Source organism: Neofelis nebulosa, chromosome 9 (genome assembly GCF_028018385.1).
Source record: "Neofelis nebulosa isolate mNeoNeb1 chromosome 9, mNeoNeb1.pri, whole genome shotgun sequence".
In the NCBI taxonomy this organism is placed as follows: Eukaryota; Metazoa; Chordata; class Mammalia; order Carnivora; family Felidae; genus Neofelis; species Neofelis nebulosa.
Genome location: NC_080790.1, coordinates 75,141,687 through 75,167,548, shown reverse-complemented (window position 1 = coordinate 75,167,548; position 25,862 = coordinate 75,141,687). Strand labels below are relative to the sequence as shown.

Sequence of the window (25,862 nt, the reverse complement as noted above, 5' to 3'; positions counted from 1 at the left end):
TTCAAACCCAGATGGTCTGTTCTAGAAGAGTCTGAGCCCTTGACCGCCAGACTTCATTGTCTCTTATCCTTACCAACTAGTATTGGATTGGTTATTAGGGAAGGTCGCTAGGGGTAAGGAAGCAAGGTGATTCAACAGTGAAGGTAGAGTCCTCCTAACTAAGCAAGTGGGAGAAGAGCATGACTGAGAGTTTGGATGTTATCTGTGTTCACAACAGTTGATTTCGAAGGCATGCTTTTAATTCTTGGTGAAATAAATACAGTTATAATCATAGGACATTAGAATTGGGGGTCAGAGAGACCCTAGGTGGCTTCATAATCAAGTGGATTTTTAATGTGTCTTCCAAAAGGAATGACTTACAGGACATTCTACTCCTTAAAAATAATTCAACCAAATGGCATCCTTGCATCCTTGCATCTCCTATCTTTCATTTCCCTTTGCTTTCACGCGGTCTCCAGAAAGCAGCAAGGGACAAAGCTTGGGTGAAATCTTCCATGTCCCCGAGGGGCAGGCAGCCCAGGGTGGAATCTTCCATGTCCCCAAGGGGCAGGCAGCCGAGGGCACTGAAATTGTTTGCAGGGGCTTTACTGTCATGGCAGAAACTGCAGGTCGTCCCTACCTGGGCCTCCTGGCTCCGGCACCAGGATCATAACCCAAATAGATTGTCACCCTTGTTACTTTTCTAGTAAATGAGAGATACATGGCTGGCTCGCTGTCCATCTCTGTTCCTTCCTCTGGACAGTCCACCGAGCACTGCCTGTATACCAGCTACTGTACATGTCCCTCAGAACCAGGAGGAACACACAACTCCTGCCCTCCAGGATCGCACAGGTTTCATCCGCTGAGAGCCCCTGGATATTTCTCCAGCTTTTTCATGTCTCCTTGGAGAGAAAAAGTCGCACATGAGCCCTCGCCATGAGGGTTAGAGGGTTGAGATTTGAAATACCCACAGCAGCTTAGTCTGTGACCGAGTTCTTCTGTCTTTCCTGGCATATTGGCAGTGAATCGAAGTCACCGGTGAGGTGTGTTCCCACACTCGGCAGGTCTCCCAAGGGAGATAAGTTGTCAAGGCTTGAGGACGGGGGCTGTGGGCCGCTGCTCCCAGGACCGGTCTCCTTTAGCACTGGTGTACCGTGGCATACCTGGGCGGCTGACATGCCCTCTGCCCAATATAGCACTGCTGGGGAGCATCCTTTGAGCTCATTTTTTCCCCCCATAACTGCCTGCATGTGCATACACACGTGCACACACGTAGCTTTAAACACCAAAAGTCTAGGGTCTTCCTCTTATCAGATGCTTTGGAACTTGGACACCGTGAGCACCCAGCTGGTGTTCTCTCCCTGTTTTGCATCTGGGGGTTAGCACTCCTGACACCCCTCTCCCCGCACTTCTGAGCGTGGTGACCAAGGAAGGCTCTCCGTGTTACCTTCCCTCCTTCACTTTTTAACCTTCCAGTTTTGTCTTTCTGCTCTTTTCTTCCTCCCCATGAGCTCCGGGTTGGTTTCGCTCGCCAGTTTCTGGTCTTCCTTGGTAGAGTGGTGTGTGCATAGCTGGGCCTTGATGCGTGCGCTCTCGTGCCCGTTTCGCAGCCTCTCTGATTCTGTGGCTCTTGCACGTGCCCCACCCACCTCCCACCATTCTCTGACACCTTCGGGTCCTTAGGGAGCCCAACTGAGAGTCACACAGCTCTCCCCACCCCTCCCTGAACTTCCTAGTTCCTGGATACTTCCCCATCTCTTCACCTTTGTCTATCACCCATATCCCTATGAGGCTCGTCCTGGGACCCACGACCCTGTTCTCCACGTAGGTCCACCACATCTTCAGCATTTGCAGGAAGAGGGTGGGTATGACGATGTACATCCTTCGGGGTGGGCAGGCACACATAGAGGTGAGGTGACTATATTCACTAATACATACACCTAAGCTATGCATCTAAGGAGGGGTGGGCGCAATTGTTTTCAGTAAATCAGGGGATCTTGTACTGGGGCAAGGCCCTAATTGATAGCCCATGCGTCTCTAGCTGGGGTCAGTAAAATTCTGGCCCACTGGAAGAATCAGACTTTCTGTGCCTTGCTGTGAAGGCGAGTGACCCTGAGTGCGTGTGCATGTGCACAGGCACACCTCCACGTTTGTGCTCAAGTCTGCATCCACACCTTTGTCATATCTGTGTCTGGCTTTCCCCCGTTTGATGCTCCCCCCCATGGGGACCTTTCATTCACCAGTCCGCAGCGAGCCAAGGACAGCTTCTTTCCGGCCTGCTTTGTACCCCCTGATTCCCAGTGTAACAAGAGTGACTTTCTCCCCAGTCCATGAGGTCTCAGGTGTTGGTCCCTGCCCATTTTGAGGGGGACCTGGTTCGTGTGGCTGCTCCGCTAGGGACATAGGTGGAGAGTGGCTCCACGGAGGGGCACAGGAGACCCAAAATGGTGGACCATGCTGATGACCCCTCATTTCTGTGTGTCTCGTCCACCCCACAGCCCTGTGACATTAGGTGGGATAGGGGGTGCTGTCCTTATTTGCCCAGGTAAGGAATCTGCAGCCCCGTGAAGTCACGGAACTTGTCCAAGACCTCACGGCTGGTTGGTGGCAGACCCAGGCCTGCAGATCAGGTTCCCCGACTCATCCTCCTGTCCTTCCCCATCCATCTTGCCACCTTGTCTTTACTCCTTTTCAGTAATGGGTAAGTGGCAACAGAGTAGTTAAAAGGGCTGGGCTCTGAATTCACACTTGTGGGCATCAAATCCTGGCTCTGCCACTCCTCAGCTTCCAGGCATGCTTCTTAATCTCACGGTGCCTTAACTTCCCCGTCAGTAAACTCAGGCTAATGATGGCATCTAGCCCGTAGGTGCTGGTGAGGCTTCACTGTGATGGTAGTGCCTGGCCTGTGGCCAGCACTGGTAGCTTAGTGCCCATAGTGGTCACCACTCTGCACTAGCATTCCGTACCGCAGTGATTGTCCCAATGGATGGCCGACAGTCTCTACAGCTGTGCTGGGTTTTCAGGGTGTTTATGGAATCCGCCCACCATCAAGCTGCTGAAAGACTGCCCAGGTACAGCTTCCATGCCCAAAGCGGCATTGAAAAGCACACGGCGACATCTCCTCAACAGCCAAAACATGAGGTATGAAGTGGGTGCTGTGCACCTTGAGAGTTTGAAGCCTGCGGTCCTGGAGGGAGCACATAGGGGAGCAGGCCTGGCCTCACAAGGTCAAACCGAGAGGTGGAGAATGAGTTACAGGCATCAGGAGCAGAGGTCCAGGGAGGTTCTCTTCACCTCGTTTGTCAGGGAAGCTTCCAGAGCCCCACTCGGACCTGGCCCCCTTCAGCGGTCATGCCTTCTGGGAGCTCCAGCACTAAGCATGCCGGGCTGTGAATGAGCTTGGCAGTGACCCTGTGTTTTGCCATCCCTGCAGGTGGGCTCCCAGCGGTTCAGCGTCAACATGCCCCACAAGTTTGGTATCCACAACTACAAGGTCCCCACCTTCTGCGACCACTGTGGGTCCTTGCTCTGGGGCCTCTTACGGCAGGGTTTGCAGTGCAAAGGTAAGGCGCCCCATGCCCTGCCCTCACCCTTCCGTACTCGTGTGTCCCCTTGGTCTCCTTTTTGAAAAATCTTTGTTCCCCAGTAAGTTCCAGGTCTGGCCAGAGGACTGAGCCCAAGCCCTTATTTGGCTCTCATTAGTTACTTGTAAATTTGTTAAACAATCGCCGTGCAAATGGCGGCCAAAGAAACTCCAGAGAGCGGATGTGGAGGGGGGAGGTGTGCTTCTTCCATCAAGACCATGAACAAGGCAGAGCAACACGATGAGTCCATAAAAGTGTAGAAATAATTTAAGGAAAAGGTAGGTTGGAGCAGAGGAGAAGAAATATTTCTGGAAAGAGGACCCGAAAGAAGTAATAGATACCCTGTCATGATCCATGGTTCCGAGCTTACTCTTGGGAGGAGCCATGTTAGGACCCTATCACCTAAGACGTCTTATTGATCCTTCATAGGTCTGTTCCATAGGTGATATTATTCCTATGACCCTGAGGCTCAGCGACTAAGTAACTTGCTCATGCCACACCGCGTATTAGTAAAAATAAGGTTTGAACCTTGACTCTTGAGCCTCGACTTCCTTCCTCTGTTTCCTGTTGTCCTGCTCATGAATTGTCTTCTGTTCGGATGAGATGGGTAACAATACATAATAATGTGGGGAGGAGGGAACATGCTCTGGGGATCTGAATGGAGTGCTTAGTTTCATGGGCTGGTCCAGTTGGCATGCAGCATTGGACATTCATGAACTGTTGGGATTTGTACTGAATATATTATTAATAAATTCCCATTACGGAAAAATTAAAAGTAAAGGATAAAAAGGAAACTGGAGGCCATGAACCGGCCGGTCATTGAAGGATCCCAATGAGAAATTATGAGGATTGGAAACAAAGTTTATAGGTGTAGAGGGAATAAAGGGAAGGAGAGTAACTTAAGAGGTACTGAGGAGTGATTTATTGGATGTGTGACCAGATCCAACTGGGAGGGCAGTGACACCATTCGCTGAGAGGAAATAGGAGAGGAGATCAGGCTAGAGGCAAAGACGGTGGAGTTGAGTTGAGGACATATTACCTTTGAGGTGCCTGTGTGAAATCTACCAGAGCTAACTTTTGGGCGTTCTCGTTGAAATTTGGGGCGAAGGCTATGGTGAGCATCCAGACTTGGGATTTGTCAATGTAGTAGTTAAAGGTATAGTAGGTAGTACTTAAAGCTATAAAGTTCATCCCCGGAAGAACCTGAGTGTCGAGAGAGAGGGTAACACCCTGAGGTTTGGGGGAGGAAGGTTACCAGCATTCAAGGATGAGCCTGCAGAGGATATGGCGGGACTTCAAAGGTAGGAGGAAAGGTCTTGAGGAAAGGCATCGTGGAAGACAAAGAGGTAGAGAGTATTTAAAAATGTTCAAAGGAAGTGATAAGTGGCGCCAGATGTTTCCAAGAGGTCATTCAAGGTAAGAAGTAGAACATGGAGTTGGATTTAACTCTCAGGAGGCCTCTAGTGACCTCCTGACAGGAGGTGTCTTGGTGGGATTGAAGGCCAAGTGTGGAGGCTGTAGATGAAGTATTTTCAGAATGTTTTAGGTAATGAGGGAAAAGACCGTGAGAATAGGAGAGATTATCCCTGGGAGGGAGAGGAGTGGGCCTTGGGGAGAAAGATGGACACCCCTCCTGCCAGGTGGATAGGAAGCCTCGAGGCCAGGCACAGGTGCGGATGTGTTTCCTGTGTCAGGGGTAGGAGGTGAGGATACAAGGTGACCCTTTAAGTTCTGACTCTGTTGAGGGCATTGTGTGAGAGTCCCCTTGTCTTCTGAACGAGGAGATCCCTTTCGAAGTCGAGGTAAGGAGTGGGTGGAGGGTGTGAGAGGTGGTGCAGGTTGGAAGCGGCTATGCTGGAGACCGAGGGCACCCTGATTAGGGGCAGGAGGAAGTTCTGGCTGTCGACACATCTGTCCTGGGTGAGCTCTCCAGACTTTCAGACCAGCATTCCCGCACACGACCCTGAGACAAAGAAGCAGGGCCTGCCCGAAATCCTTCTTGACACTAAGTGACATCAAAACAGTGGAAGAGGAGGGAGTGAGTGGAGCAGGACTCTGGAGTGTTGTTGGCAGAGGAGTGATGCTTTTAGGGACTGTTGAGTGGGGTTGCCGGGAAGCACAGAGCTGCTTTGGATGCCACTCTGATAAGGCCATGTCTGGGTTTCAGTAAATATATTACTGACTGATCAATGTGGGGAATCTAAATGAAAATACCATCATCTCATAAATATTGACATTTTAAGAAAGCCTCCCCGGCACCCAGATGTCACTGCCAGGGCTGTAGGGTCCCTGGATGACCCTAGAAGAAGGCAGGACTCAGGGGCGTGTATTCAGCTGTTTTGGCAGGAAACGCTCTCATGCCAGCTCAAGCAGAGGAAGGGGACAATGAGGCTACCTACAGCAAGGATACCTGTTCCCAGGAGCCCAGAGCAGCGGATGGGGGGCAGGCCACACAGACTTCAAGGCCAAGGCTGTCAGAATATAGGGTCCCCAGCACACGTTCACAGGTCTCCCCTCTCCTGTTCCCCTGTTACCGTGGTGTGGTCACTCCCTCTTACTCCTTCTCTACCCTGGCTACCTCTCCCCCACCCTTAATTAACAGACTATTTTTAGAGCAACTTTAAGTCTATAGCAAAAGTGAGAGAAATGTACAGAGACTTCCCATATACCCCCTGCAACCACATACACACAGCCTCCCCACCATCAATGTGCCCCCCCACCAGTGGTACGTTCGTTACAATGGCTGAGCCTCCATTGCCACAGTAGGACCCTGGGGACCCAGTGTCCCTAGCTTTCATTAGGATTCACTCTTAGAGTTGGACATTCTTTGGGTCTTGACAAATGTACAGTGACCTGAATCCACCCCCATGGTATCTACAGAATGCATTCCTTGCTCCAGATCTCCTGTGTTTACTTCTCCCTTTTGATCCTTTCTCAACCTCATGTGTTTTTGCTCCTGCGGACCCCTTACCCTGTAGAGAGGGTGATGGTCTGAGGAGGCCAGCAGGATTCAGAGCAGGGGCCCCTCTTGCCTGGGTCTGAGTCTGGTTCTGTTGCTATGATTGCTAAAAAAAAAAAAAAAAAAAAAAAAAAGAAACCAGGAATTAGAGACCTGCTCAGGGGCCTAGAGCACGTTCCTGTGGGGCCAGAGCTTACCCCACCTGCCTCCGATCTCTGCTCCATGCCCTCTCCTGCTCTGGAAGCCTCCATCAGGTTCCCACCTTCTCTGGATCATGCTGGCTTGGTCCCCTAGGCTGGGGCCCTGGTCCCCTGGCCCATGCCTTCAGCTTTGTTGTCCCCCTCCTGTGAATAGGGTCACATATTTTCAGTGAAACCATTTTCTTGAGAGCTTGGGTCTACAAGGAAGGACCCACGGGTCTGTCTTGGTTAATCTCCCTTCAGCCTAAAACTGCCTGAGCCCTGTGGGTTCATGGGTTGTGTGTGTATTCCCCTAAAGACCGTCCCTCTGTCGGCCAGGTAGAGGGAACATAACCACCCTGTTTTACTGGTGGGGGATGGAGACCTGGAGTGCACAAGGAGGATACAGGCAGGGACCCACAGGGACCCACCTCTGTCCTCTGGGCTGCCCCCTCCCCGCCCACGGCCCGGAGGCACTGGACCCTAAGGAGGACACTCACCAACACTTGTTGGGTAACCGAGCTCCTCAGTAAAGGGTAGAAAAACACCAGCACTAAGTACGCAGACAAAACATTTCATCCCTTTTTTCTTAGGACTCAAGTGCCCGTAGAGTCTGCGTCTCTCTCCGGATTCATTCATGGGTCTGCCTGAGCACCCCAACCACTGTTAGACCAGAAACTGGCTTCAGACATTCAGAGGCCAGCATCACTGAGCCCCTGAGGCATGTGAATCCTTGTTGTTCTTCACTTTATTTTTAAATGTTTATCAATTTTTGCGAGACAGAGAGAGACAGAGCATGAGTGGGGGAGGGGCAGAGAGAGAGGGGGAGCCTGGAGGATTCTTTGGGAATCTCCCAGCCAGACTTTCCCCCAGGGTACCGTCACCCCTGCCTGGGGACAGAGCTGCAATCAGAGTGGACATGCAGGCACAGGGCAGGCTCCAGAATCTGAGGCAGGCTCCAGGCTCTGGGCTGTCAGCGCAGAGCCCAACGTGGGGCTCAAACTCAAAGACTGTGAGATCGTGACCTGAGCTGAAGTTGGACACTCAACTGACTGAACCACCCAGGTGCCCCAATTCTTCACTTTATTTTAACTGCTCGGCTTCCCCAATGTGACCTCACCTGCACCATGAACCTCTCCACCCCCTTTTGCACCTGTGCTTTATTTTTCCATTGACACTTGGAGTCAGTCCCCCTGGAGGGAAAGACACCTAATACCTTATGATTTTTCTTTTCGTCTCTAAAGAAGATACACATTCTCACCTTCCTCGTAGCCTGCCTTCCATTTCTGTTCTGCCCACGATCCCCCCACACTCACTTCTTCCAGCACAGCTGCCCTGAAGTCATCGGGCACTGAGGAGCAAGGCAGTAGAAAGCCAGATCCGTCTACACTGCTCACAGTGTGCCCTGCAGGGACCTGCAGAAGCACTGGCGTTTTGTCATCCCCATGTGAGGTGGGCCCCCTGTGCCTGCATATCCACTCTGATTGCAGCTCTGTCCCCAGGCAGGGGTGACGGTACCCTGGGGGAAAGTCTGGCTGGGAGATTCCCAAAGAATCCTCCGGGCTCCCTGCCTTTCTCTGAGATCCCATCTTAATAACCGTCCTGCTCTGAGGCTGCTTTCATGGGCTAAGGAGCCAGAGTATCACTTACTCTCCAAGAAGTGATGAAGAATGGGTCAATTTGGGGACAAATGACCTAGGGGAGTTGTGGCCCATCGAGATCACAGGGTTCGAGTCTTGGAGGCTGTTTCGGTCCTGGTTCTATTATCTCCTGGCTGAGCAGTTGCAGGAGTCACTCTGGCTTGGTGACCCTGGGCTTGCTTCTAATCTCAGCTGCCTTCCTGCCTTCTGGGAACTGCAATGAAAATGGTGAACTGGGCCACCTTCATGGCGTACTTTGGGGAGTGGCTGTGGGGAGCCAGAAAGACCAGAGAAAGGAAGAATCTTCCCTCCCTTCCCTCCTTCCTCCTTTCTTTTCTTTTCTTTTGTTTTCTTTTCTCTTCTCTTCTCTTTCCTTTCCTTTTCTTTTTAAGTGTTTTGGCCATTTGTAAAACACTAAACACACACAACAGTGATTTTATTCTCATCATTTCTGAAAATGTCGATCCTTTATTATTTTTCTAGCAACTCGGCTCCTTGTCATAACTTCAAATTTTGTTTGTATTTTTAGAAGGAAACAAACAAACAAGAACAAGTAATATGTAAGTCATTCTCACTCTAAAAGATTCCAACAAGACTTAAAACTTCTATAAAAGATATTAAAGACCTTTTATGGTCTCTTTCTACTTCCATCCCAAGACTTAACTGCTATGGGTCCTTCCAGGGATGTTTTTGTGTATGTTTGCTGCATGGATACCTAAATTCGCTCGCTCACTCTGTGTTAGGTATCTGTTGCTGCATAGCAAGTTATTCTGGAACCTAGAGGCTTAAAACAACCAGTATTATCTCAGAGTCTCTTTCCAGTTGCAGCTTGGCTAAGTGCTTCTTGCTTAGAGTCTCTCATGAGCTTGTAGGCAAGCTGGGGCTCTGGTCTCATAGGAAGGCTTGACTGGAAGAAGATCCCTTCCAAGCTCGCTCATGTGGCTGTTGGAACCCCAGGTCCTTGCTGGATGTTGGCTGGAGACATCAGTTCTTTGCCACGTGGGTGTCTCCTTAGGGCAGCTCACACTACGGAAGCCGGCTTCCTTCAGACCAAACAAGCAAGAATGTGAACAAGGATGCCCAAAACAGAAGTCACAGCCTTTTGTAACCTCATCTCAAAAATGACATCCCATCACTTTTGACATTCTGTGTTCATGAGAACAGATTCCTACATTCAGCACACACTCAATGGGGAAGGAATGACATGAGGGCATAGGTACCAGGAGGACCATTAGGAACCATCTTAGAAGCTGCCCACACCCCCCCACCCCATACGCCCATGCTCTCCTACACACACGTGTGATCACCTCCTCTGTGAGGGCTACTCTGACTGCCCTTTTAAAAACTGAAGCTCTCACCTCTTACCTTCCATCCCCTTCCTTTGCTTGCTTTTTCTTTATGGCACTTATCACCTTCTAATATTCTAATTATTCTAATATTCTAATTATATATATTGTTTATTTCTCTCCAAGGGTCCATAAAGGCAAAAGGTTTTTTCCATCTGTTTTTCTATTTCCCCAGCATCTACAACAGTGTCTGATACCTTGGCACTTAATAAATATTTAAATTGTCTATGCCTTGTTATGTAATTTGCTTTTTTGCCAGTACATCTTAGAGTATTTCCAAGTCAGTGTATATATAAGTTACCTCATTCTTTTTAATGGCTGCTTAATAATCCACATTATGACCATTCCATCCGTCATTTCAACGTTGCCCTCTTGAGGGACACTTACTTGTTTCTGTGGCCTCGCTATTTCAAGCTTCTGCAAACATCCTTGTATGTGTATCTTCACACATATGTATAAATAGTTATGGGACAAAGGCCCCTAGAAGTCCTGCAATAGCTTTAAGTCCTGGTCTTTGTGTGGTTGAATTGCATGAGGAGGTAATTACATCAGGGGACTTTCGTTTGTTGTTTGTTTGTCTTTAAATAACTGCTTTCCCTTCTTTTGCCTTGACGTTGGGTTTTGCATGAGTGGAAAATGCTTGTGTAGGGAGTTTAGGATCTCAGTCACTGTCACGTACTGGGGTCTGGTCTTTGAGTTGCCCTTATGCTGCCAACGTTCTGCTACTCTCCCGAGAGTTAGAATTCATTTAAGAGCGTGGCACCCTGCCTTGTGCAAGGCATCATGGAGAACATGGAGACAGAGCATTACTTTAGCTTTCTAGCAATTTCCACCTTACTTGGGTGGTGAACATTAACAAGTTAAATAATAGTAAATCAAGCAGTGAGTCAGAAATAAGTGTGAGCAAGTCATGGGCAAGAGAGGCCCTCGGGACTCAGGCGGTCAAGACAGGCTTTTGAGGGTAGATGGGGCTTGAGCTATACCGTGAGGAGAAGGACCTGAACAGGAAGGAGGGCAAGAGGGAAGGGTAAGCAACCAGTTCTAAGTGGAGGGCACGGAAGGAAGAAGCAGTTTTGTGCTCAGCACCAGAATGCCACGGGAGTCTGGTTGATTTGGATTCCTTTGCAGTGGCACCTGGCGATGTTGGGGGCCATGCTGGCACGTTCGGTGGAGTGTTCCATCAGCATTATCATCTGAAGAGTGCTGGGCAGCAGATAGTTGGTCAGTCAGTCCCTGGGAAGCTTTGACTGGTGGTTCCAGTGTGATCAGGGCTCCCAAATCTCTATCCAGTGACATTCGGTGCCCGGTGTGACCCGCCAGGCAGCTTCCCCTCTACCCTCCTTTATCATCTTCTGCCTATCACCTTCTGTCTGTCATTCCTGCCCCCTGCCAACCTGCATTACATAGTTACACCGTTTCCTATTGACAACTGTTTATCTTCTGCCGCCGAGCATGGCACGACCCTCTCTAACCTGCTATGGAATCAAACCAGCGCCCTGCCTCGTGCTCAAGGGCCAGATCACACTAACATAAAGAGGATTCTGCAGGACACATGGGCCTGCCTCTCTCTTCAGGCGTGGCTCCGTCATTGTTCTCAGAAGGCTGGCTGCTTGCTTTGGAAACATTCCCAACAGCCTGACCCACCTCGGTACCACCCTTAATCTTCGCTAAGAAAAGGCTGCAAACATGGAAAGAAAATCTCTCCAAAGGACGGTAGAATGGATGATAGAAAACGTAGGTGAGTGCGTGGCGGCACTGCCCAGGACGCAGTAGGAGCTCAACAATTTTGAGTAACTGGGAAGTAGCAGAATAATGATTGTCCTTTTAGAAGAGCCCCAGCAGGCCCGCTCTGTTTCTTCCCGGCATGAATTGTGCAGGTGAAACCACTGAAAATGGACATTCAAGGCAGTCTGGACGGGGAAACCTTAAAGGGCTGAGACTGGCAGCCCAGGGCTGATGGCCCTTGACCTTGGTGTTCACCAGTAGTGGTGGGGTGTGGAGGTGAGGAAGGACAGTGTGGGTGGTTTGTTTGGTCCCCATTAATGTGAGTGAACCTCAGGTTTCTTTTGGATCCAGCCAGCAGGGCCACATACTTTTATTGGTCTGTAGCCTCTGGGTATCACCCCCCGGCCTCCAGGGGACCCATGGGATGCCTGAATTATCTCAAGTTCCCCTTCCTCAGCCAGCTGTGCTGTCATGTTTCCAGACTTTTCAAAGCACTTTCAACATCACTGTCTCGTGCCATCCGTTTGAACTGACACATCATTGGGATTTGTTTTTTCTTACGTATTAAGAAAACTACATGGCTCTCCCGGGGAAGTAACAGAGTCTTTAAAAATAAAAAGCAAAATCTTTGAGGAAGAAAACAAAATTTTTAAAAGTAAAAAATGAAGTCCCTGAAGACTTTCTGTTCTATCTGCCAACTCACTCTGATTGTGGTTTCGTTACGACGGGGTCAGCATTTTAACAGCAGAGGGCGCCAGAGGCTAAGTTATGTAGATCAGTTGCCCTTGCTAAGAAATCCTTTTAATTTGGTTGCTTTGTTCTTGTCCTTTCTGTCACCTCAAGAAAAGGCAGGAGAAAGCATTCACAGGGCTGGTGGGCAGGAGTAGTAAGGTGAGCTGAGTGTCAGAGGGTAGCATCTGCTACAGGGAGTGGGATAGGGAATTTAGAACAGAGGGCTGGGAGTACATGATGGGCCTGAGGATTTCCGGACCTCACTAGCAGTCATTCAGTGAATGCAATCAGCACCTTGGCTAGGCTGCAGGGGAGCTTCCTTATATGTTTATATTGTCTGAGAAAGGCCCCTCCCACCAGCACCCCTACCTTGCACCCTCATCTTTGGTTCTGTGGACATCTTGAGCTCCATAGCTCAGTTGAACCCTCCAAGCCTGAGTTGGGGTCGGGGGTGTGATTTGTGCAGTCCCTCCTCCAGGCCAGTGATCAGGCTATGCAGGGCCAGGAGGAGGCCCGGCCACCCTGCTTGGTTTCATTCAGAAAGATTTGTCTGTGTTTTGGTTTTTTTTAATAGACTTTAGTTTTTAGAGAAGTTTTAGGTTTACAGCAAAATTGAGAAGGTACAGAGATTTCCCATATGCGCCATACCCTCACACACAATCGGTATCCCCCACTATCAGCATCCCCCACCAGCGCGGTACATTTGTTACAATCAGCGGACTTAGACTGACCCATTGTTATCACTCGGTTTACATTAGGCCTCGCTCTTGGTATTGTCCATTCCATGATTTTGGACAGGTATAATGCCCTGTATTCACCAATATGGTCTCATACCGAGTAATTTCCTTGCCCTAAAAATCCTCTGTGCTCTCTGCCTGTTTATCCCTGCTTCCCCCCAACCACTGGCAACTACTGACCCTTTTACTGTCTCCATAGTTGTTTTTTTTTTTTTTCCAGGGTGTCATGTGGTTGGAATCTTGCAACACAGAGCCTTTTCAGATTGGCCTCCTTCACTTAGCAATATGCATATAAGGCTCATCCATGTCTTTTCATAGTTTAATAGATCATTTCTTTTTAGTGCTGAATAAAATTCCATTGTCTGGGCATGCCACAGTTTATTTATCTCTTCACCTGCTGATGGACAACCTGGCCGTTTCCAACTTTTGGTAATTATGAATAAAACTGCTGTGAACATCCTTGTGCAGGTTTTCACGTGGGCATAAGTTTTCAGCTCATTTAGGTAAATACCAGGAATGTGATAGCTAGATTGTATGGTCGAGTATATTTAGTTTTGAAAGAAACTACCAAACTGTCTTCCAAAGTGGCTGTACCATTTTGCACTCCCATTAGCAACGAATGAGAATTCCTGTTGCTTCATACATATCCTCACCAGCATTTGGTGTCATTGTTTTGGATTTTGGCCATTTTTATAGGCATGGTAGTGGTATTTTCATTGTCGTTTTAATTTGCAATTCCTTAATGACATATGATATCGAGCATCTTCAACGGATGCCATCTGTATATCTTTGGTGAGGTTTCTGCTCAGGTCTTTTGCCCATTTTTAAATTGGGTCATTCATTTTCTTATCATTGAGTTTTAAGAACTCTTTGCTTATTTTGGATAATAAGCCTTTATCAGATTGTCTTTTGCAAATATTTTCTCCCAGTCTGTGGCTTGTCTTCTCATTCTCTTGACAATGTCCTTTGCAGAGCAGAAGTCTTTAATTTTAATGAAGTCCAGCTTATCAATTTTTTCTTTCATTGATCATGCCTTTGGGGTTGTATTTAAAAAGTCATCACTGTACCTGAGGTCACCTAGGTTTTCTTCTACCTTCTAGGAGTCTCATAGTTTTGAGTTTTATCTTTGGGTCTGTGCTCCATTAATTTATGTGAAGGGTGTGAGGTCTGTGTCTAGATTCATTTGTGTGTGAGTATGCCTTGGGGTTCCAGCACTGTTTGTTGAAAAAAACCTATCTTTTGCTCCATTGTACCTTTGCTCCTCTATCAAGGATCGATAGTTGTATAATTATGGGGATCTCTTTCTGCACTCTCTGTTTCTGTTCCATTGATTGGTTTGTCTACTCTTTCACCAATACACACTGTCTTAATATACCTTTTAGAGTAAGTCTTGAGCTCAGGTAGTCTCAGTCCTCCAACTTTGCTCTTCTCAATATTGCATTGGCTATTCTGGGTCTTTGCCTCTCCATATAAACTTTAGACTCCCTTTGTCAATATCCACAAAATGTGGGATTTTGATTGAAAATGCCTTAAGAAAAATTGACATGCTAACAACACTAAGATTTCCTACCCATGAACATGGAATGTCTCTCCCTTTATTTAGTTCTTTTTTTGTTTCTTTCATCAGAGTTTTGTAGTTTTACTCATATAGACTTTGGACATATTTTGTTAGATTTATACCTAAGTATTTTGTAGGTGCTGATGTCAGTATCATGTTTTTAATTTCAGATTCCACTTGATCATTGGTGGTATATAAGAAGATGATTGGCTTTTGTATATTAGCCTTGTATCCTACATCCTTGTTTATTAATTCCAGAAGATTTTTTTCAGCTCTTTGGGATTTTCTACATAGACAATGTCATCTGTGAATAAAGGCAGTTTTATTTCCTCCTTTTCAATCTGTATACCTTTTATCTCTTTTTCTTGTCTTATTGTATTATCTAGTACTTCTGATACAATACTGAAAAGGGATAGTGGGGATGAGAAGGGACATCCTTGCCTTGTACTTAACGTTAGAAAACTTCTAGTTTCTCATCCATAAGTATGATATTAGCTGTAGGGTTTTTTTGTGGATGTTTTTAATCAAGTTCAGGAAATTCTTCTGTATTTCTTGGTTTCTAAGAGATTTGATTGTGATGGTGTTGGATTTTGCCAAATGCTTTTTCTGCATCAATAGGATTGTGTGATTTTCCTTCTTTAGCCTATTGATGTGAAGGATTACATTAACTGATTTTCAAATGTTGAACTAGTCTTGTGTACCTGAAATAAGTCCTACTTGTTTATGGTTTATATTTCTTATGCACTGCTGGATTCCATTTGCTGGTATTTTAGTGAGGAGTTTTACATCTGTGTTCATGAGAGATGTTGGGCTGTAGTTGTCTTTTCTTGTAATATTCCTTCTGCTTTCATCTTCTTGAAGATACTATAGAGAATTGGTATAATTTCTAACTTAAAGGTTTGGTAACATTCACCAGTCAACCTATCTGGGCCTGATGCTGTTTTGGAAAATTATTAATTACTGACTTGATTGCTTTAATAGAACTTGACCTTTTACATTGTCTGTTTCTTTTGTGAGGTTTGGTAGAGTTTGTGTCTTCTAGGAATGGTTTTGCTGTATCCTGCCAATTATGAGAAGTTGGGTTTTCATTTTCAGTCCGTTCAAAATATTTTTAGATTCCTCTTGAGATTTCCTCTTGACCTATGTGTTATTTAGCAGTGTGTTATTTAATTTCCAAGCATTTGAGGATTTTCCAAACATATTTCTGTTATTGATTTCTAATTTAATTCCACTATAGTCTGAAAGCAGGCATTGTATGATTTTGTTGTTGTTGTTGTTCTTTTAAATCCGTTAGGGTGTGTTTTATGGCTCAGAATGTGGTCTGTCTTGGTAAATGTTCCATGTGAGCTCGAAAGTAGGTGTATTCTGCTGTTGTTGGATGGAGTAATTGCTAGATATAGTAGTCAATTATATTCAGTCGGTTGGTGGTGCTGTTGACTTTAACCATGTCCTTACTGATTTTCTGCCTTCTCGATCTATCCATTTCTGATAGCAGAGTATTGACGTCTCCAACTGTAACAGTGGATTCATCTATTTCTCCTTGTGGTTCTGTTTTTGCCTCACATATTTCGATACTCTGCTTCTAGGTGCATGCACATTAAAGATTTAATGTCTTCTTTGAGAATTGATCCCTTTATCATTATGTAATGCCTTTTGCTATCCCTGTCAGCTTACCTTGCTCTGAAGTCTGCTCTGTCTGAAATTAATATAGCCACTTCTGCCTTCTTTTTGTCACTGTTAGCACAGTATATCTTTCTCCATGCCTTTAATTTTAACCTAAGTATGTCTTACATTTAAAGTATATTTCTTGTGGATTATTTACCTCAAAACCACAATGAGATACCACCTCACACCTGTCAGAGTGACTAACATTAACAACTCAGGCAACAACAGATGTTGGCGAGGATGCGGAGAAAAAGGATCCCTTTTGCACTGCTGGTGGGAATGCAAACTGGTGCAGCCGCTCTGGAAAACAGTATGGAGGTTCCTCAAAAAATTAAAAATAGAACTACCCTACGACCCAGTAACTGCACTACTAGGTATTTATCCAAATGATACAGGTTTGCTGTTTCGAAGGGGCACATGCACCCCAATGTTTATAGCAGCACTATCAACAATAGCCAAAATATGGAAAGAGCCTAAATGTCCATCGACAGATGAATAGATAAAGAAGATGTGGTACACACACACACACACACACACACACACACACACACACACTGGAGTATTACTCGGCAATCAAAAAGAATGAAATCTTGCCATTTGCAACTACGTGGATCGAACTAGAGGGTATTATCCTAAATGAAATTAGTCAGAGAAAGACAAATATCATATGGTTTCACTCATATGAGGAATTTAAGATACAAAACAGATGAACACAAGGGAAGGGAGGCAAAAATAATATAAAAACAGGGAGGGGGAAGGGCGCCTGGGTGGCTCAGTCGGTTAAGCGTCAGACTTCAGCTCAGGTCACGATCTCACGGTCAGTGAGTTCGAGCCCTGCGTCGGGCTCTGGGCTGATGGCTCAGAGCCTGGAGCCTGCTTCCGATTCTGTGTCTCCCTCTCTCTCTGCCCCTCTCCCGTTCATGCTCTGTCTCTCTCTGTCTCAAAAATAAATAAACGTTAAAAAAAACAAAAAAAAACAAAAAAAAAACAGGGAGGGGGACAAAAACATAAGAGACTTAAATATAGAAAACAGGGTTACTGGAGGGGTTGTGGGAGGGGGGATGGGCTAAATTGGTAAGGGGCATTAAGGAATCTACTCCTGAAATCATTGTTCCAACATATGCTAACTCACTTGGATGTAAATTAAAAAATAATATATAAAATTTAAAAAAATTAACCTCAAAAAGAACAAAAAAGTATATTTCTTGTAGATTAAATATAATTGGGTCCTGTTTTTTGATCCACTCTAAAAATCTCAATTGGCATACAGTTGACCATTGAACAGCACAGGTTTAAACTGTGTGGGTCCACTTATATGTGGAATTTTTACAGTACTGTAAATGTATTTTCCTTATTATTTTCTTACTAGCATTTTTTTCCTCAAGCTTTGTTGAAAGAATATAGTATATAATATAAAATATGAGTTAATTGACTGTTTATGTTTCCACAAGGCTTCTAGTCAACAGTAGGCTATTAGATGTTAAGTTTTGAGGGAGTCAAAAGTTATACTTGGATTTTTTACTATGCAGGGGTGTCAATACCCCTAACTCCTGTGTTGTTCAAGGGTCAAGTATATTTAGACCATTGACATTTAAAGTGATTATTGACATAATTGGATTAATAGCTACCATTTTTGCTGCTGTTTTCCATTTGATGCCCTTGTTCTTCCTATTTTTATTCTCTTTTTTTCCTGCTTTCTGTAATTAATTGAATATTTCATATGATTCCATTTTCTCTCTTTGTTGTTAACATATCAATTATTTTTCCTTTTTTAATTATCTTTGTGGTTGCCTAGAGTTTGCAATATACATTTACAACTAATCCAAATCTACTTTCGAATAATACTCTTAATGCTCCAGATGTAATGCATGTACATTATAATAACAAAATAATCATAATTTCTCCCACTCCATGTATCATTGCTATGGTTCATTTCCCTTACGTGTAAGCACACATATTTATATACATACGATGTACATCGGCATATGTAATTGGTTATATTGTTGCCATTATTTTGAGGAAATGTTATTTCTTAGATCAATGAAGACTGAGGGAAATACAGGTTTTTATTTTACCATCACTTGTTCCTTCTCCGATGGTCTTTCTTTACACAGATCTGAGTTTCTGACCGATGTTGTTTTCCTTCTTCCTGAAGAACTTCTTTTAACATTCCTTGCAAGACCAGTCTGCTGACAATGAATTCCCTCAGTTTTTATTTGTCTGAAAGAAGTCTTTCTTTCTCCTTCACTTTTGAAGAATAACTTCACGGATACGGAATTCTATGTTGGTGGTTTTTTGTTTTTTTTTTTTCTCAGTACTTTAAATATTTCACTGTGTTCTCTTGCTTGCATGGTTTCTGGGGATGAGTCAGATGTAGTTCTTATCTTTGCTGCTCTGTAGGTCAGGTGTTATTTCCTTCTGGCTTCTTTCAAGAATAGTTTTTCTTTATCTTTGATTTTCTGAAGTTTGTGTATGACATGCCTAGGTATAGTTTTTTTGTTTTTTTTTTTTCTTTCATATATCCTGCTTGGTATTCTCTGAGCTTCCCAGATCTGTGGTTTGGTGTCTGACATTAATTTGAGGACATTCTCAGTCATTTTTGCTTCAAATATTTCTTCTGTTTATCTCTGTCTTCTTCATCTGGTGTTTCCATCATACACATTATACCTTTTATAGTCCCACAGTTCTTAGATAGTCTCTCTTTTCCTTAGTCTTTTTTTTTTCCTCTTTGCTTCTCTGTTTTGGAAGTTTCTATTGACATATTCTCAAACTCAGAGATTATTTCCTCACCTGTGTCCATTCTACCAATGGTCCCAGCAATGGTATTCTTCATTTAAAAAAAAATGTTTAATGTTTATTTTTGAGAGCAAGAGAGAGAGACAGACAGAGCATGAGTGGGGGAGGGGCAGAGAGGGAAACACAGAATCCAAAGCAGGCTCCAGGCTCTGAGCTGTCAGCACAGAGCTCCAAGTGGGGCTCGAACTCACAAATCTTGAGATCATGACCTGAGCCACCCAGGCTCATTGCATTCTTCATTTCTGTTAAGTGTTTGTGATCTCTAGAATTCCCTTTTGATTCTTAGAATTTCCATCTCTCTGCTTATATTGCCTATTTGTTCTCACATGCTGTCTACTTTATTGATCAGAGCCCTTAGCAAATTAATCATAGCTGTTTTCAATTCCCAGTCTGATAATTCCAGCATTCCTGCCATGTCTGGGTCTGGTTCTGACTGCTTTGTCTGTCTCTTCAAACTGTGTGTTTTGCCGTTTTAGAATGCCTTTTAACTTTTTCTTGATAGCTGGACATGATGTACTAGGTGAAAGGAACTGCAGTAAATAGGCCTTTAATAAGGTGGTGGCGAGGGTGTGGGGGAGGGGAAGCATTCTATAGTCCTGTAATTAGATCTCAGTCTTTGCCTGAGCCTGTTCCTCTGAACTATGAGCTTTGTGACTATTACTCAGGGTTTTTTGTTTTCTTCTTTTCCCTCCCACCTTAGGTAGGACAGTATGGCTGGAGTGGGCTGGAGTTGGGTATCTTTCTTCTTCCACATGGAAAGCTACAGCAGGCTAGACTTAGGGTATCCGTCCCCCCCCCCCACCCCGAGCCAGGGTCAGGTAGCATCTGATAAAACTACAATGGTTGAGGCTCTTGTAAAATAGTTTCTCCTAAAAGCAGGCCTTGTTAAGAACAAAGTATTCTGGTTTATTTCAAAATGGTTTCCCCCCTGTTCTGCACCGCCCACCCCCACCTGCAGCCAGAAGCATAAGGGAATTTTTCTCTAGGGTTTACTCTGAGAACCTGGTCAAACTCCTAGAAGCAAAACTGACAAAGATGTGGGGGGTCCCTATGACTGACTGGGTCTGCCCAGAGATTGGACTCAGCCTTGTCTGCCCGGAGACTCCAACACTTTGTCAGTTTCGCTTCTTGTTCCCCTGCCCTGGCCCCCACAGAGGTTGCTGCTGGGGAGTTTCTGCCTGGTGAGTTGTGGTTCACTGTAGCTCCCCATCTGTCTCATTCATTTTGGCGGTAGCATTTGCCCTGTGACCTTCCTTCTCTGGTAAATCTGAGAAGAATGAGTTTTTCGGTTCGTGCAAGCTTTGTGCTTGTTAGGACCCAGTGATGTCCTCCAAGTGCTGTACATGCTAAGCTGGAAACCAGAATACTAAGCTGGAAACCAGCTGGTTGATGTTTTCACTTGCGATGCTCTATACCAAGGACAACTAAGTGATATGGGCAAAACAAGACTTTCAGGCACGGCTCTTGTTCCTTTGAAATTGGATTTTAGATTTGAAAGGAGCCTTGGGCGTCTCCTTACTCAGTGTCCTCATGTTCAGATGAGTGTCTCAGGCTCTACTATGGGCACTTCTCTCTGGGTAATATTCGCACATTTTAGCAAAGTAGTATAATGCACTGTATATATGCAACCCATCTGTGCTCAGGATCCAAATGAACTTTCTCTAAATAAACCAGTTTTGTTCTTTCATAGTCAGTGTTCTGCTCCCTGAAAGGAAATGTAATGTGATATTTATCCACAAACAGTGGTGACCACTGTATGGTGTTTGGATGGATGCTGTTAGTTCTGTGTGATTTTATTTTTCTCTTTTTGTCCTTCTGCATTTTCCAAATTCTGTCAAATGAACATGTATTACATTTACAATCAGGAAAAAAATAAGGTAATGTTTTCAGTCATGAATGTTGGAAGTCTCCTCTCCGTGTCTCCTTACAGTCTGCAAGATGAACGTTCACCGACGCTGTGAGACCAACGTAGCTCCCAACTGTGGAGTGGACGCCAGAGGAATTGCCAAAGTCCTGGCAGACCTAGGCGTCACTCCAGACAAAATCACCAACAGTGGCCAGAGGAGGAAAAAGGTAACTGGCCATTTGGTGGTGTTTCTGGAGCTCTCTGTGGGCCCACTTTCTCTGTGCTGGCTTCCTGAGAGCCCCATGGAGTGAGGTTCTAAGATCACTGGGTTTGAGACACTGCACACAAAATAGCATGTGCTTAAAGGGAAGGAAAAAAAAAAAAAGAAATTAGGCAGGTGACATTAAAGTCTCCTTCAGTTCCAGAAGTGGGGGGAAAACAAAGCAAGTCTCAAGTGTTACATTCCTTGGGGAAACATAACCTTTGAGATGAGGACTTTGGAATTCTCTCTAGAAAAAGCACCGTTCTAGACAAGGCAGTAGGCTTATCTGCCTCCAGAACTGGCATGAAAGCAATGTCACTGTTTTGAACTTTGCCCCCTGGTATTGCTGTAATGAGGATAAGTGGACGAAGAGCTGGAGCCACATTCTTTTCTAGGGAACAAGCCAAGAAGGTCTGTGCTAGTGCCCGCACTCTGCTGCCCAAGGGACATTGTTAATGCCCCATGACATGAAACATCTGGGTCTTTCTTGGGAGACCTAAGCCCCCGTCTCTACCCGGGTGACCTTTGGAATGTCAGTGGGAAGAGATCCATTTGCTAAAATGTTATTTTGGTAAGTCAGGGCCACAGATGTAAACAGAGCTAAAGGCATCCATAGCATTTTGTTTGAAGGCCCTTCTTAGCCTTGGCTCCCAGCCTAGAAAATGTAAGAGTTTTTGAAAAAGTAAGTTATGAGAAAATCAGAACCACATTTAACTGGGCAAGAAGTTCTGGTGGAGGTGAGAAGCAGGCAGTGATCCTCATCGCCCAGTACCAGGCATTCTCAAGCACTTTCTAGAAAAGTAATTCGCACACCAGGTGCTCTACAGTTTGGACTCCCAATGTTCTCCCTAAGTCCTGCCCTAAAATTCCTTCTGAAGGGCTCTGTGTTTCCCTTCTTTTAGAGGCTGCCCCACCCCCCCTTTTCCCGGGTGCATCTCAGAAGAGCCCTTTCCCTTGAATGGGGAGGTTTGGATCGTTTTAATCTTCTTAAACTCCTCCTTCTTTACCTTCCCAATAAGCCAAGGTTGGAGGAGAAGAACTCTCTTCTCCCTGGTTGGTTAGCTATGGGATTTTGTGCTTCTGGTGACTCTTAGCTCTGTAAATCCCACCAGTGGAAGTAGGACTTTAGTTATTGACCCAAGGCATTGCAATTGCAAGCAGAATGTCTGCACCCAGGAATGCTAGACCCCCACCGAAGGAGTGGGTTAAGTAAACACCTTGTGATGACAGAGTTGGACATACACATTTATGAGCTCTAGAGAGAGCCCTCTTCAGGAGATATGGCTTTTCTCCTTGCTAGAAGGAAATGGAGACAGAACCTTCATTAATCATCATGAAGCATTTTATTTATTTATTTATTTTTTTAATTTTTTGTTTTCAACGTTTTTTTTTTATTTATTTTTGGGACAGAGAGACAGAGCATGAACGGGGGAGGGGCAGAGAGAGAGGGAGATACAGAATCGGAAACAGGCTCCAGGCTCCGAGCCATCAGCCCAGAGCCTGACGCGGGGCTCGAACTCACGGACCGCGAGATCGTGACCTGGCTGAAGTCGGACGCCCAACCGACTGCGCCACCCAGGCGCCCCATCATGAAGCATTTTAAAAGAAAACTCAATACACACCTGCCCTCCCTGCCCCCCACCCCCAATTTACACAGGCCATAATGCCAATAACCAGCCATCGTCTGTCTGAGGTTTGGGGGCACCTGGTGATATGAAGCCAACATGGAGGAATTCAAGAGAAGACGGAGTTAAAGACTAAAGGATTCTGATATTTTTATTGCTGGGTTGCTTCTGATGCAAAAGCTGGAAAAAAGCCACATGATCCAAGTCGTGGCTTGGATCCCTTGGTCCCTTAGCGTGTGAGTAAGGGAGAGAAGTCTCTTGCTCAGAAGCTAAGCGGGCTTTTTGCAGGAGCGTCAGGCTTGCTGGAGTGTTGTCTGTCTTCACATTGCCCTTTGCGAGTAGTCCTTCACCCAGCAAGGATGTGTGCACACGGCTCTGGAGCAAGAGTAAAATAGAGTATGTGTGACTGCTTAGTCCAAACCTCTGACTTTGGTGGGAACTCCACATGGGTGCACTGACACCTGTGCTGGGAAATAGACTTCACTGGAGGGTGTCCTCTTAAAATTTGCCAACCGGTATCAATGCACCTAAAAATATTTATTGAGCTTCGACTAAAGGTATCATTTGGTACAAGGCGCCAGAGGCAATACAAATGCTAGATAGAGTCTTACCTTCAAAGAGCCTATAGTCTACCCGAGGAGAGTGCCCCACACAGTATCCATAAGCAGAAGCCATTAACTAAACACAGCTGAACAAGAGGACGGATAAACGTGATAACTCGCGCTGCTTGCATTGGCGAGCGAGTTTTCACGGAAGGGGTGCAGTTGTGCTTTGCTTAGACAGGTCAATTGCCTTTGCATAGGATGAAAACTGAACAAACCACAGTCTCTTCCTAAGTTTTTAATTCCTGTTGGCTGCCCCATAGTGTAATGTTGGATTCTGGTGTGCAACCTAGTGATTCAGCACTCGCGTGCATCACCACGTGCAGTCTCGTCTTCCCTTTAACTGTCAGGAGGAACCTGAGTCTGGGCTTTCAGAAGGTCAGTTCAGCAAGTGCTGCTGTGCCCCCGGGGCTCCTACAGCCCTCGCTGGGGTCCAGCATCTGGGCGGTTCTGACTTGGGGGTTGCTCCCCACCCTCCCTTCTCATGTCTCCGCCCCCGCCCTCTCTCTCCCTCTCTCTAGCTCATTGCTGGCGCCGAGTCTCCGCAGCCTGCTTCCGGAAGCTCACCATCTGAGGAAGATCGATCCAAGTCGGCACCCACCTCCCCTTGTGACCAGGGTGAGACCCTCAGATTTGCTTTGTGACCTCTGAGTAATATCATCTGAAGGACTGAGGGCTTCAGACACCCTCTCCCTGCTGACTCATTAGCTACTCTTTTCTCTCTACAAGTATTTCTTCAGGGAGAGGCACTAAATGGCTCTGCTCATGTTAAACCTTGTCCATGCCAGGGTAAGAGAGAAAAAGCAGGGGATGTTGTGGTTCTTTCTTTACTCCTGCCTCTTTCCCGGGTTCCAAGTGTAGGAAAGCACCCTGGGCCTGCTCCCAGACCTTCCATGTGTCTGTGCCACTCAGCTGAGAGCAAATTCTTTCCTGACTCTGGTCATCACACCCAAAAACCTGAAAGCAGGGCATGAGTGGGGGCCTGTGGCTGAGCAGGGACAGGAGCGCCAAGCAGAGAACAGATGAGAGAAGAGAGGAAGCCAGCTCTAGGCCTGACCCCTTCCTAAAGTTCAGCTTAGGATGTTTCCTTCTTCCCCGTAAGAATATGCCTCATGTAGTCGAAGTTTCTGAGATCTGCAGACATCCAAGAATGCTGAGGGGAGACTAACACATTTAAAACCTTGCCCTCTGGTGATCAGACCCAGGCGTCTCTGGGAAAGAGATGTCTGCTCCTGCAGAGCAGGAATAATCATCATTGCGTGGCAATAGTGCCTTGATTTTCCATAGCCCCAGTTGTGTTCCTTATCTTAATCTTATCTGCACACTAACTCTGTGTTGGTGTGCCCCATCCCTGGCCCCATGCTACAGGGTGGGAAGCGGAAGATCAGAGAGTCAAAAAGTTCTGTCCAAAGGCCTGGAACTAAGTCAGCAGTAAGAGCAATGCCATACCCCTCCTGGTTTTGGGACACCCCCCCCCCCCGCCCCCGGCTGCCGCCCCACCTCAGAATCTGTGCTGTCATACTCTCCCTGGGGGTGTGACCCACTTCAGTTTATCCAGCAGTAGACGAAACAGCTGCAGGGCAATATGCCGATCCTGAGGCCTCAAAGTACTCGGCCTGCATCCCTCCTCTTGCTGCTCTGATTAGCTTCCTGTGTCTTTATTCCTGTGTCTGCTTAATTCCAAAAAAGAATTTGGTCCATTTGTATGTACTTCCAGTGGCACTCAGGGGGCCTCCAAACTAGTAGGTATTATCCTAGAACCTGTGCAGGTGTTTTCATGTGCCCCATGTTAGTGCTGAGACCTCCTTTGGGAGCTTCAAGGAGCCGGGGTTCTATGGTAGAGACCCCCAGTAAGAGTGAGCTGGCTGGAGTTTCTAGGCCTGGCTCCTGCCAGCATGCTGCCCAGACCCGGCAGGACGCAGTGCCTGTGTTTTTCTCTGGTCAGTGCAGGCACGAGCAGGCACGAGCATTACATAATGTGCAGTGGTGTGGGCACAAATGGATGCAAAGACCCTTACTTAGCAAGACACAGCATTGCTACACAACAGGGATGCCACATAGTTTCTCTTCCTTCCAGGAAGGAACACCCACAGTGACATTTTCTTTAAGCTCTAAAGCCCCTAAACACCCAAGTCATGTTTTCCAAAATCCATTTAATAGTTTGCCTTGAAAACGGAGACTTTGAGCCATTTGCTGAGACTAGAAGTTATACTCAGTAGAGGCATAAAAGAGAGGAAATGGGTGAAATGGCAAAGGGGAGAGCTTTAGACTCAGGAACCACCCTCACCCTGCCCTCCCCTCCACCCTAGCACATCTTAGAGGAACTGGACTCCAGGTCTAAGAAAGATCCAGATTCTTTGAGCAGGCTTTATGCGCCTCAGTCCTGCAAAGAAGCTGAAGATCTCTTTATGTCAGGCAGCACATGCTTATCATGCCTAACCTGGATTCCTCAGGGTTAATGGTCTGTGTTCTCCTTCGACCATCCCAGTTATTCATGAGCACCTCTTAAAACCGGAGTATGCTTTCAGTGCCCACTTCTACAATGAGGAGTGTGTGTGTGTCCTGGTGAATGAATAGCTAACAATAAAGCTTCCCCAAACAGCAAAGGTCAGGGGGTCATCCAGTGT

The 25,862-nt window shown here is 46.1% G+C and overlaps 1 protein-coding gene across 3 annotated transcripts in view; it reads left to right on the top strand.

Moving 5' to 3' along the window:
* The window catches only part of PRKCE (protein kinase C epsilon), a 502,434-nt gene that overhangs the window by 318,274 nt on the left and 158,298 nt on the right, over positions 1 to 25,862 (top strand). For all 3 annotated transcript variants that reach the window (XM_058684224.1, XM_058684226.1, XM_058684225.1), the window contains exons 6-8: positions 3,413 to 3,542; positions 20,831 to 20,973; positions 23,757 to 23,853. In XM_058684224.1, coding sequence (XP_058540207.1) covers positions 3,413 to 3,542; positions 20,831 to 20,973; positions 23,757 to 23,853 — 370 coding nt within the window. The remainder of the gene's footprint in view (positions 1 to 3,412; positions 3,543 to 20,830; positions 20,974 to 23,756; positions 23,854 to 25,862) is intronic.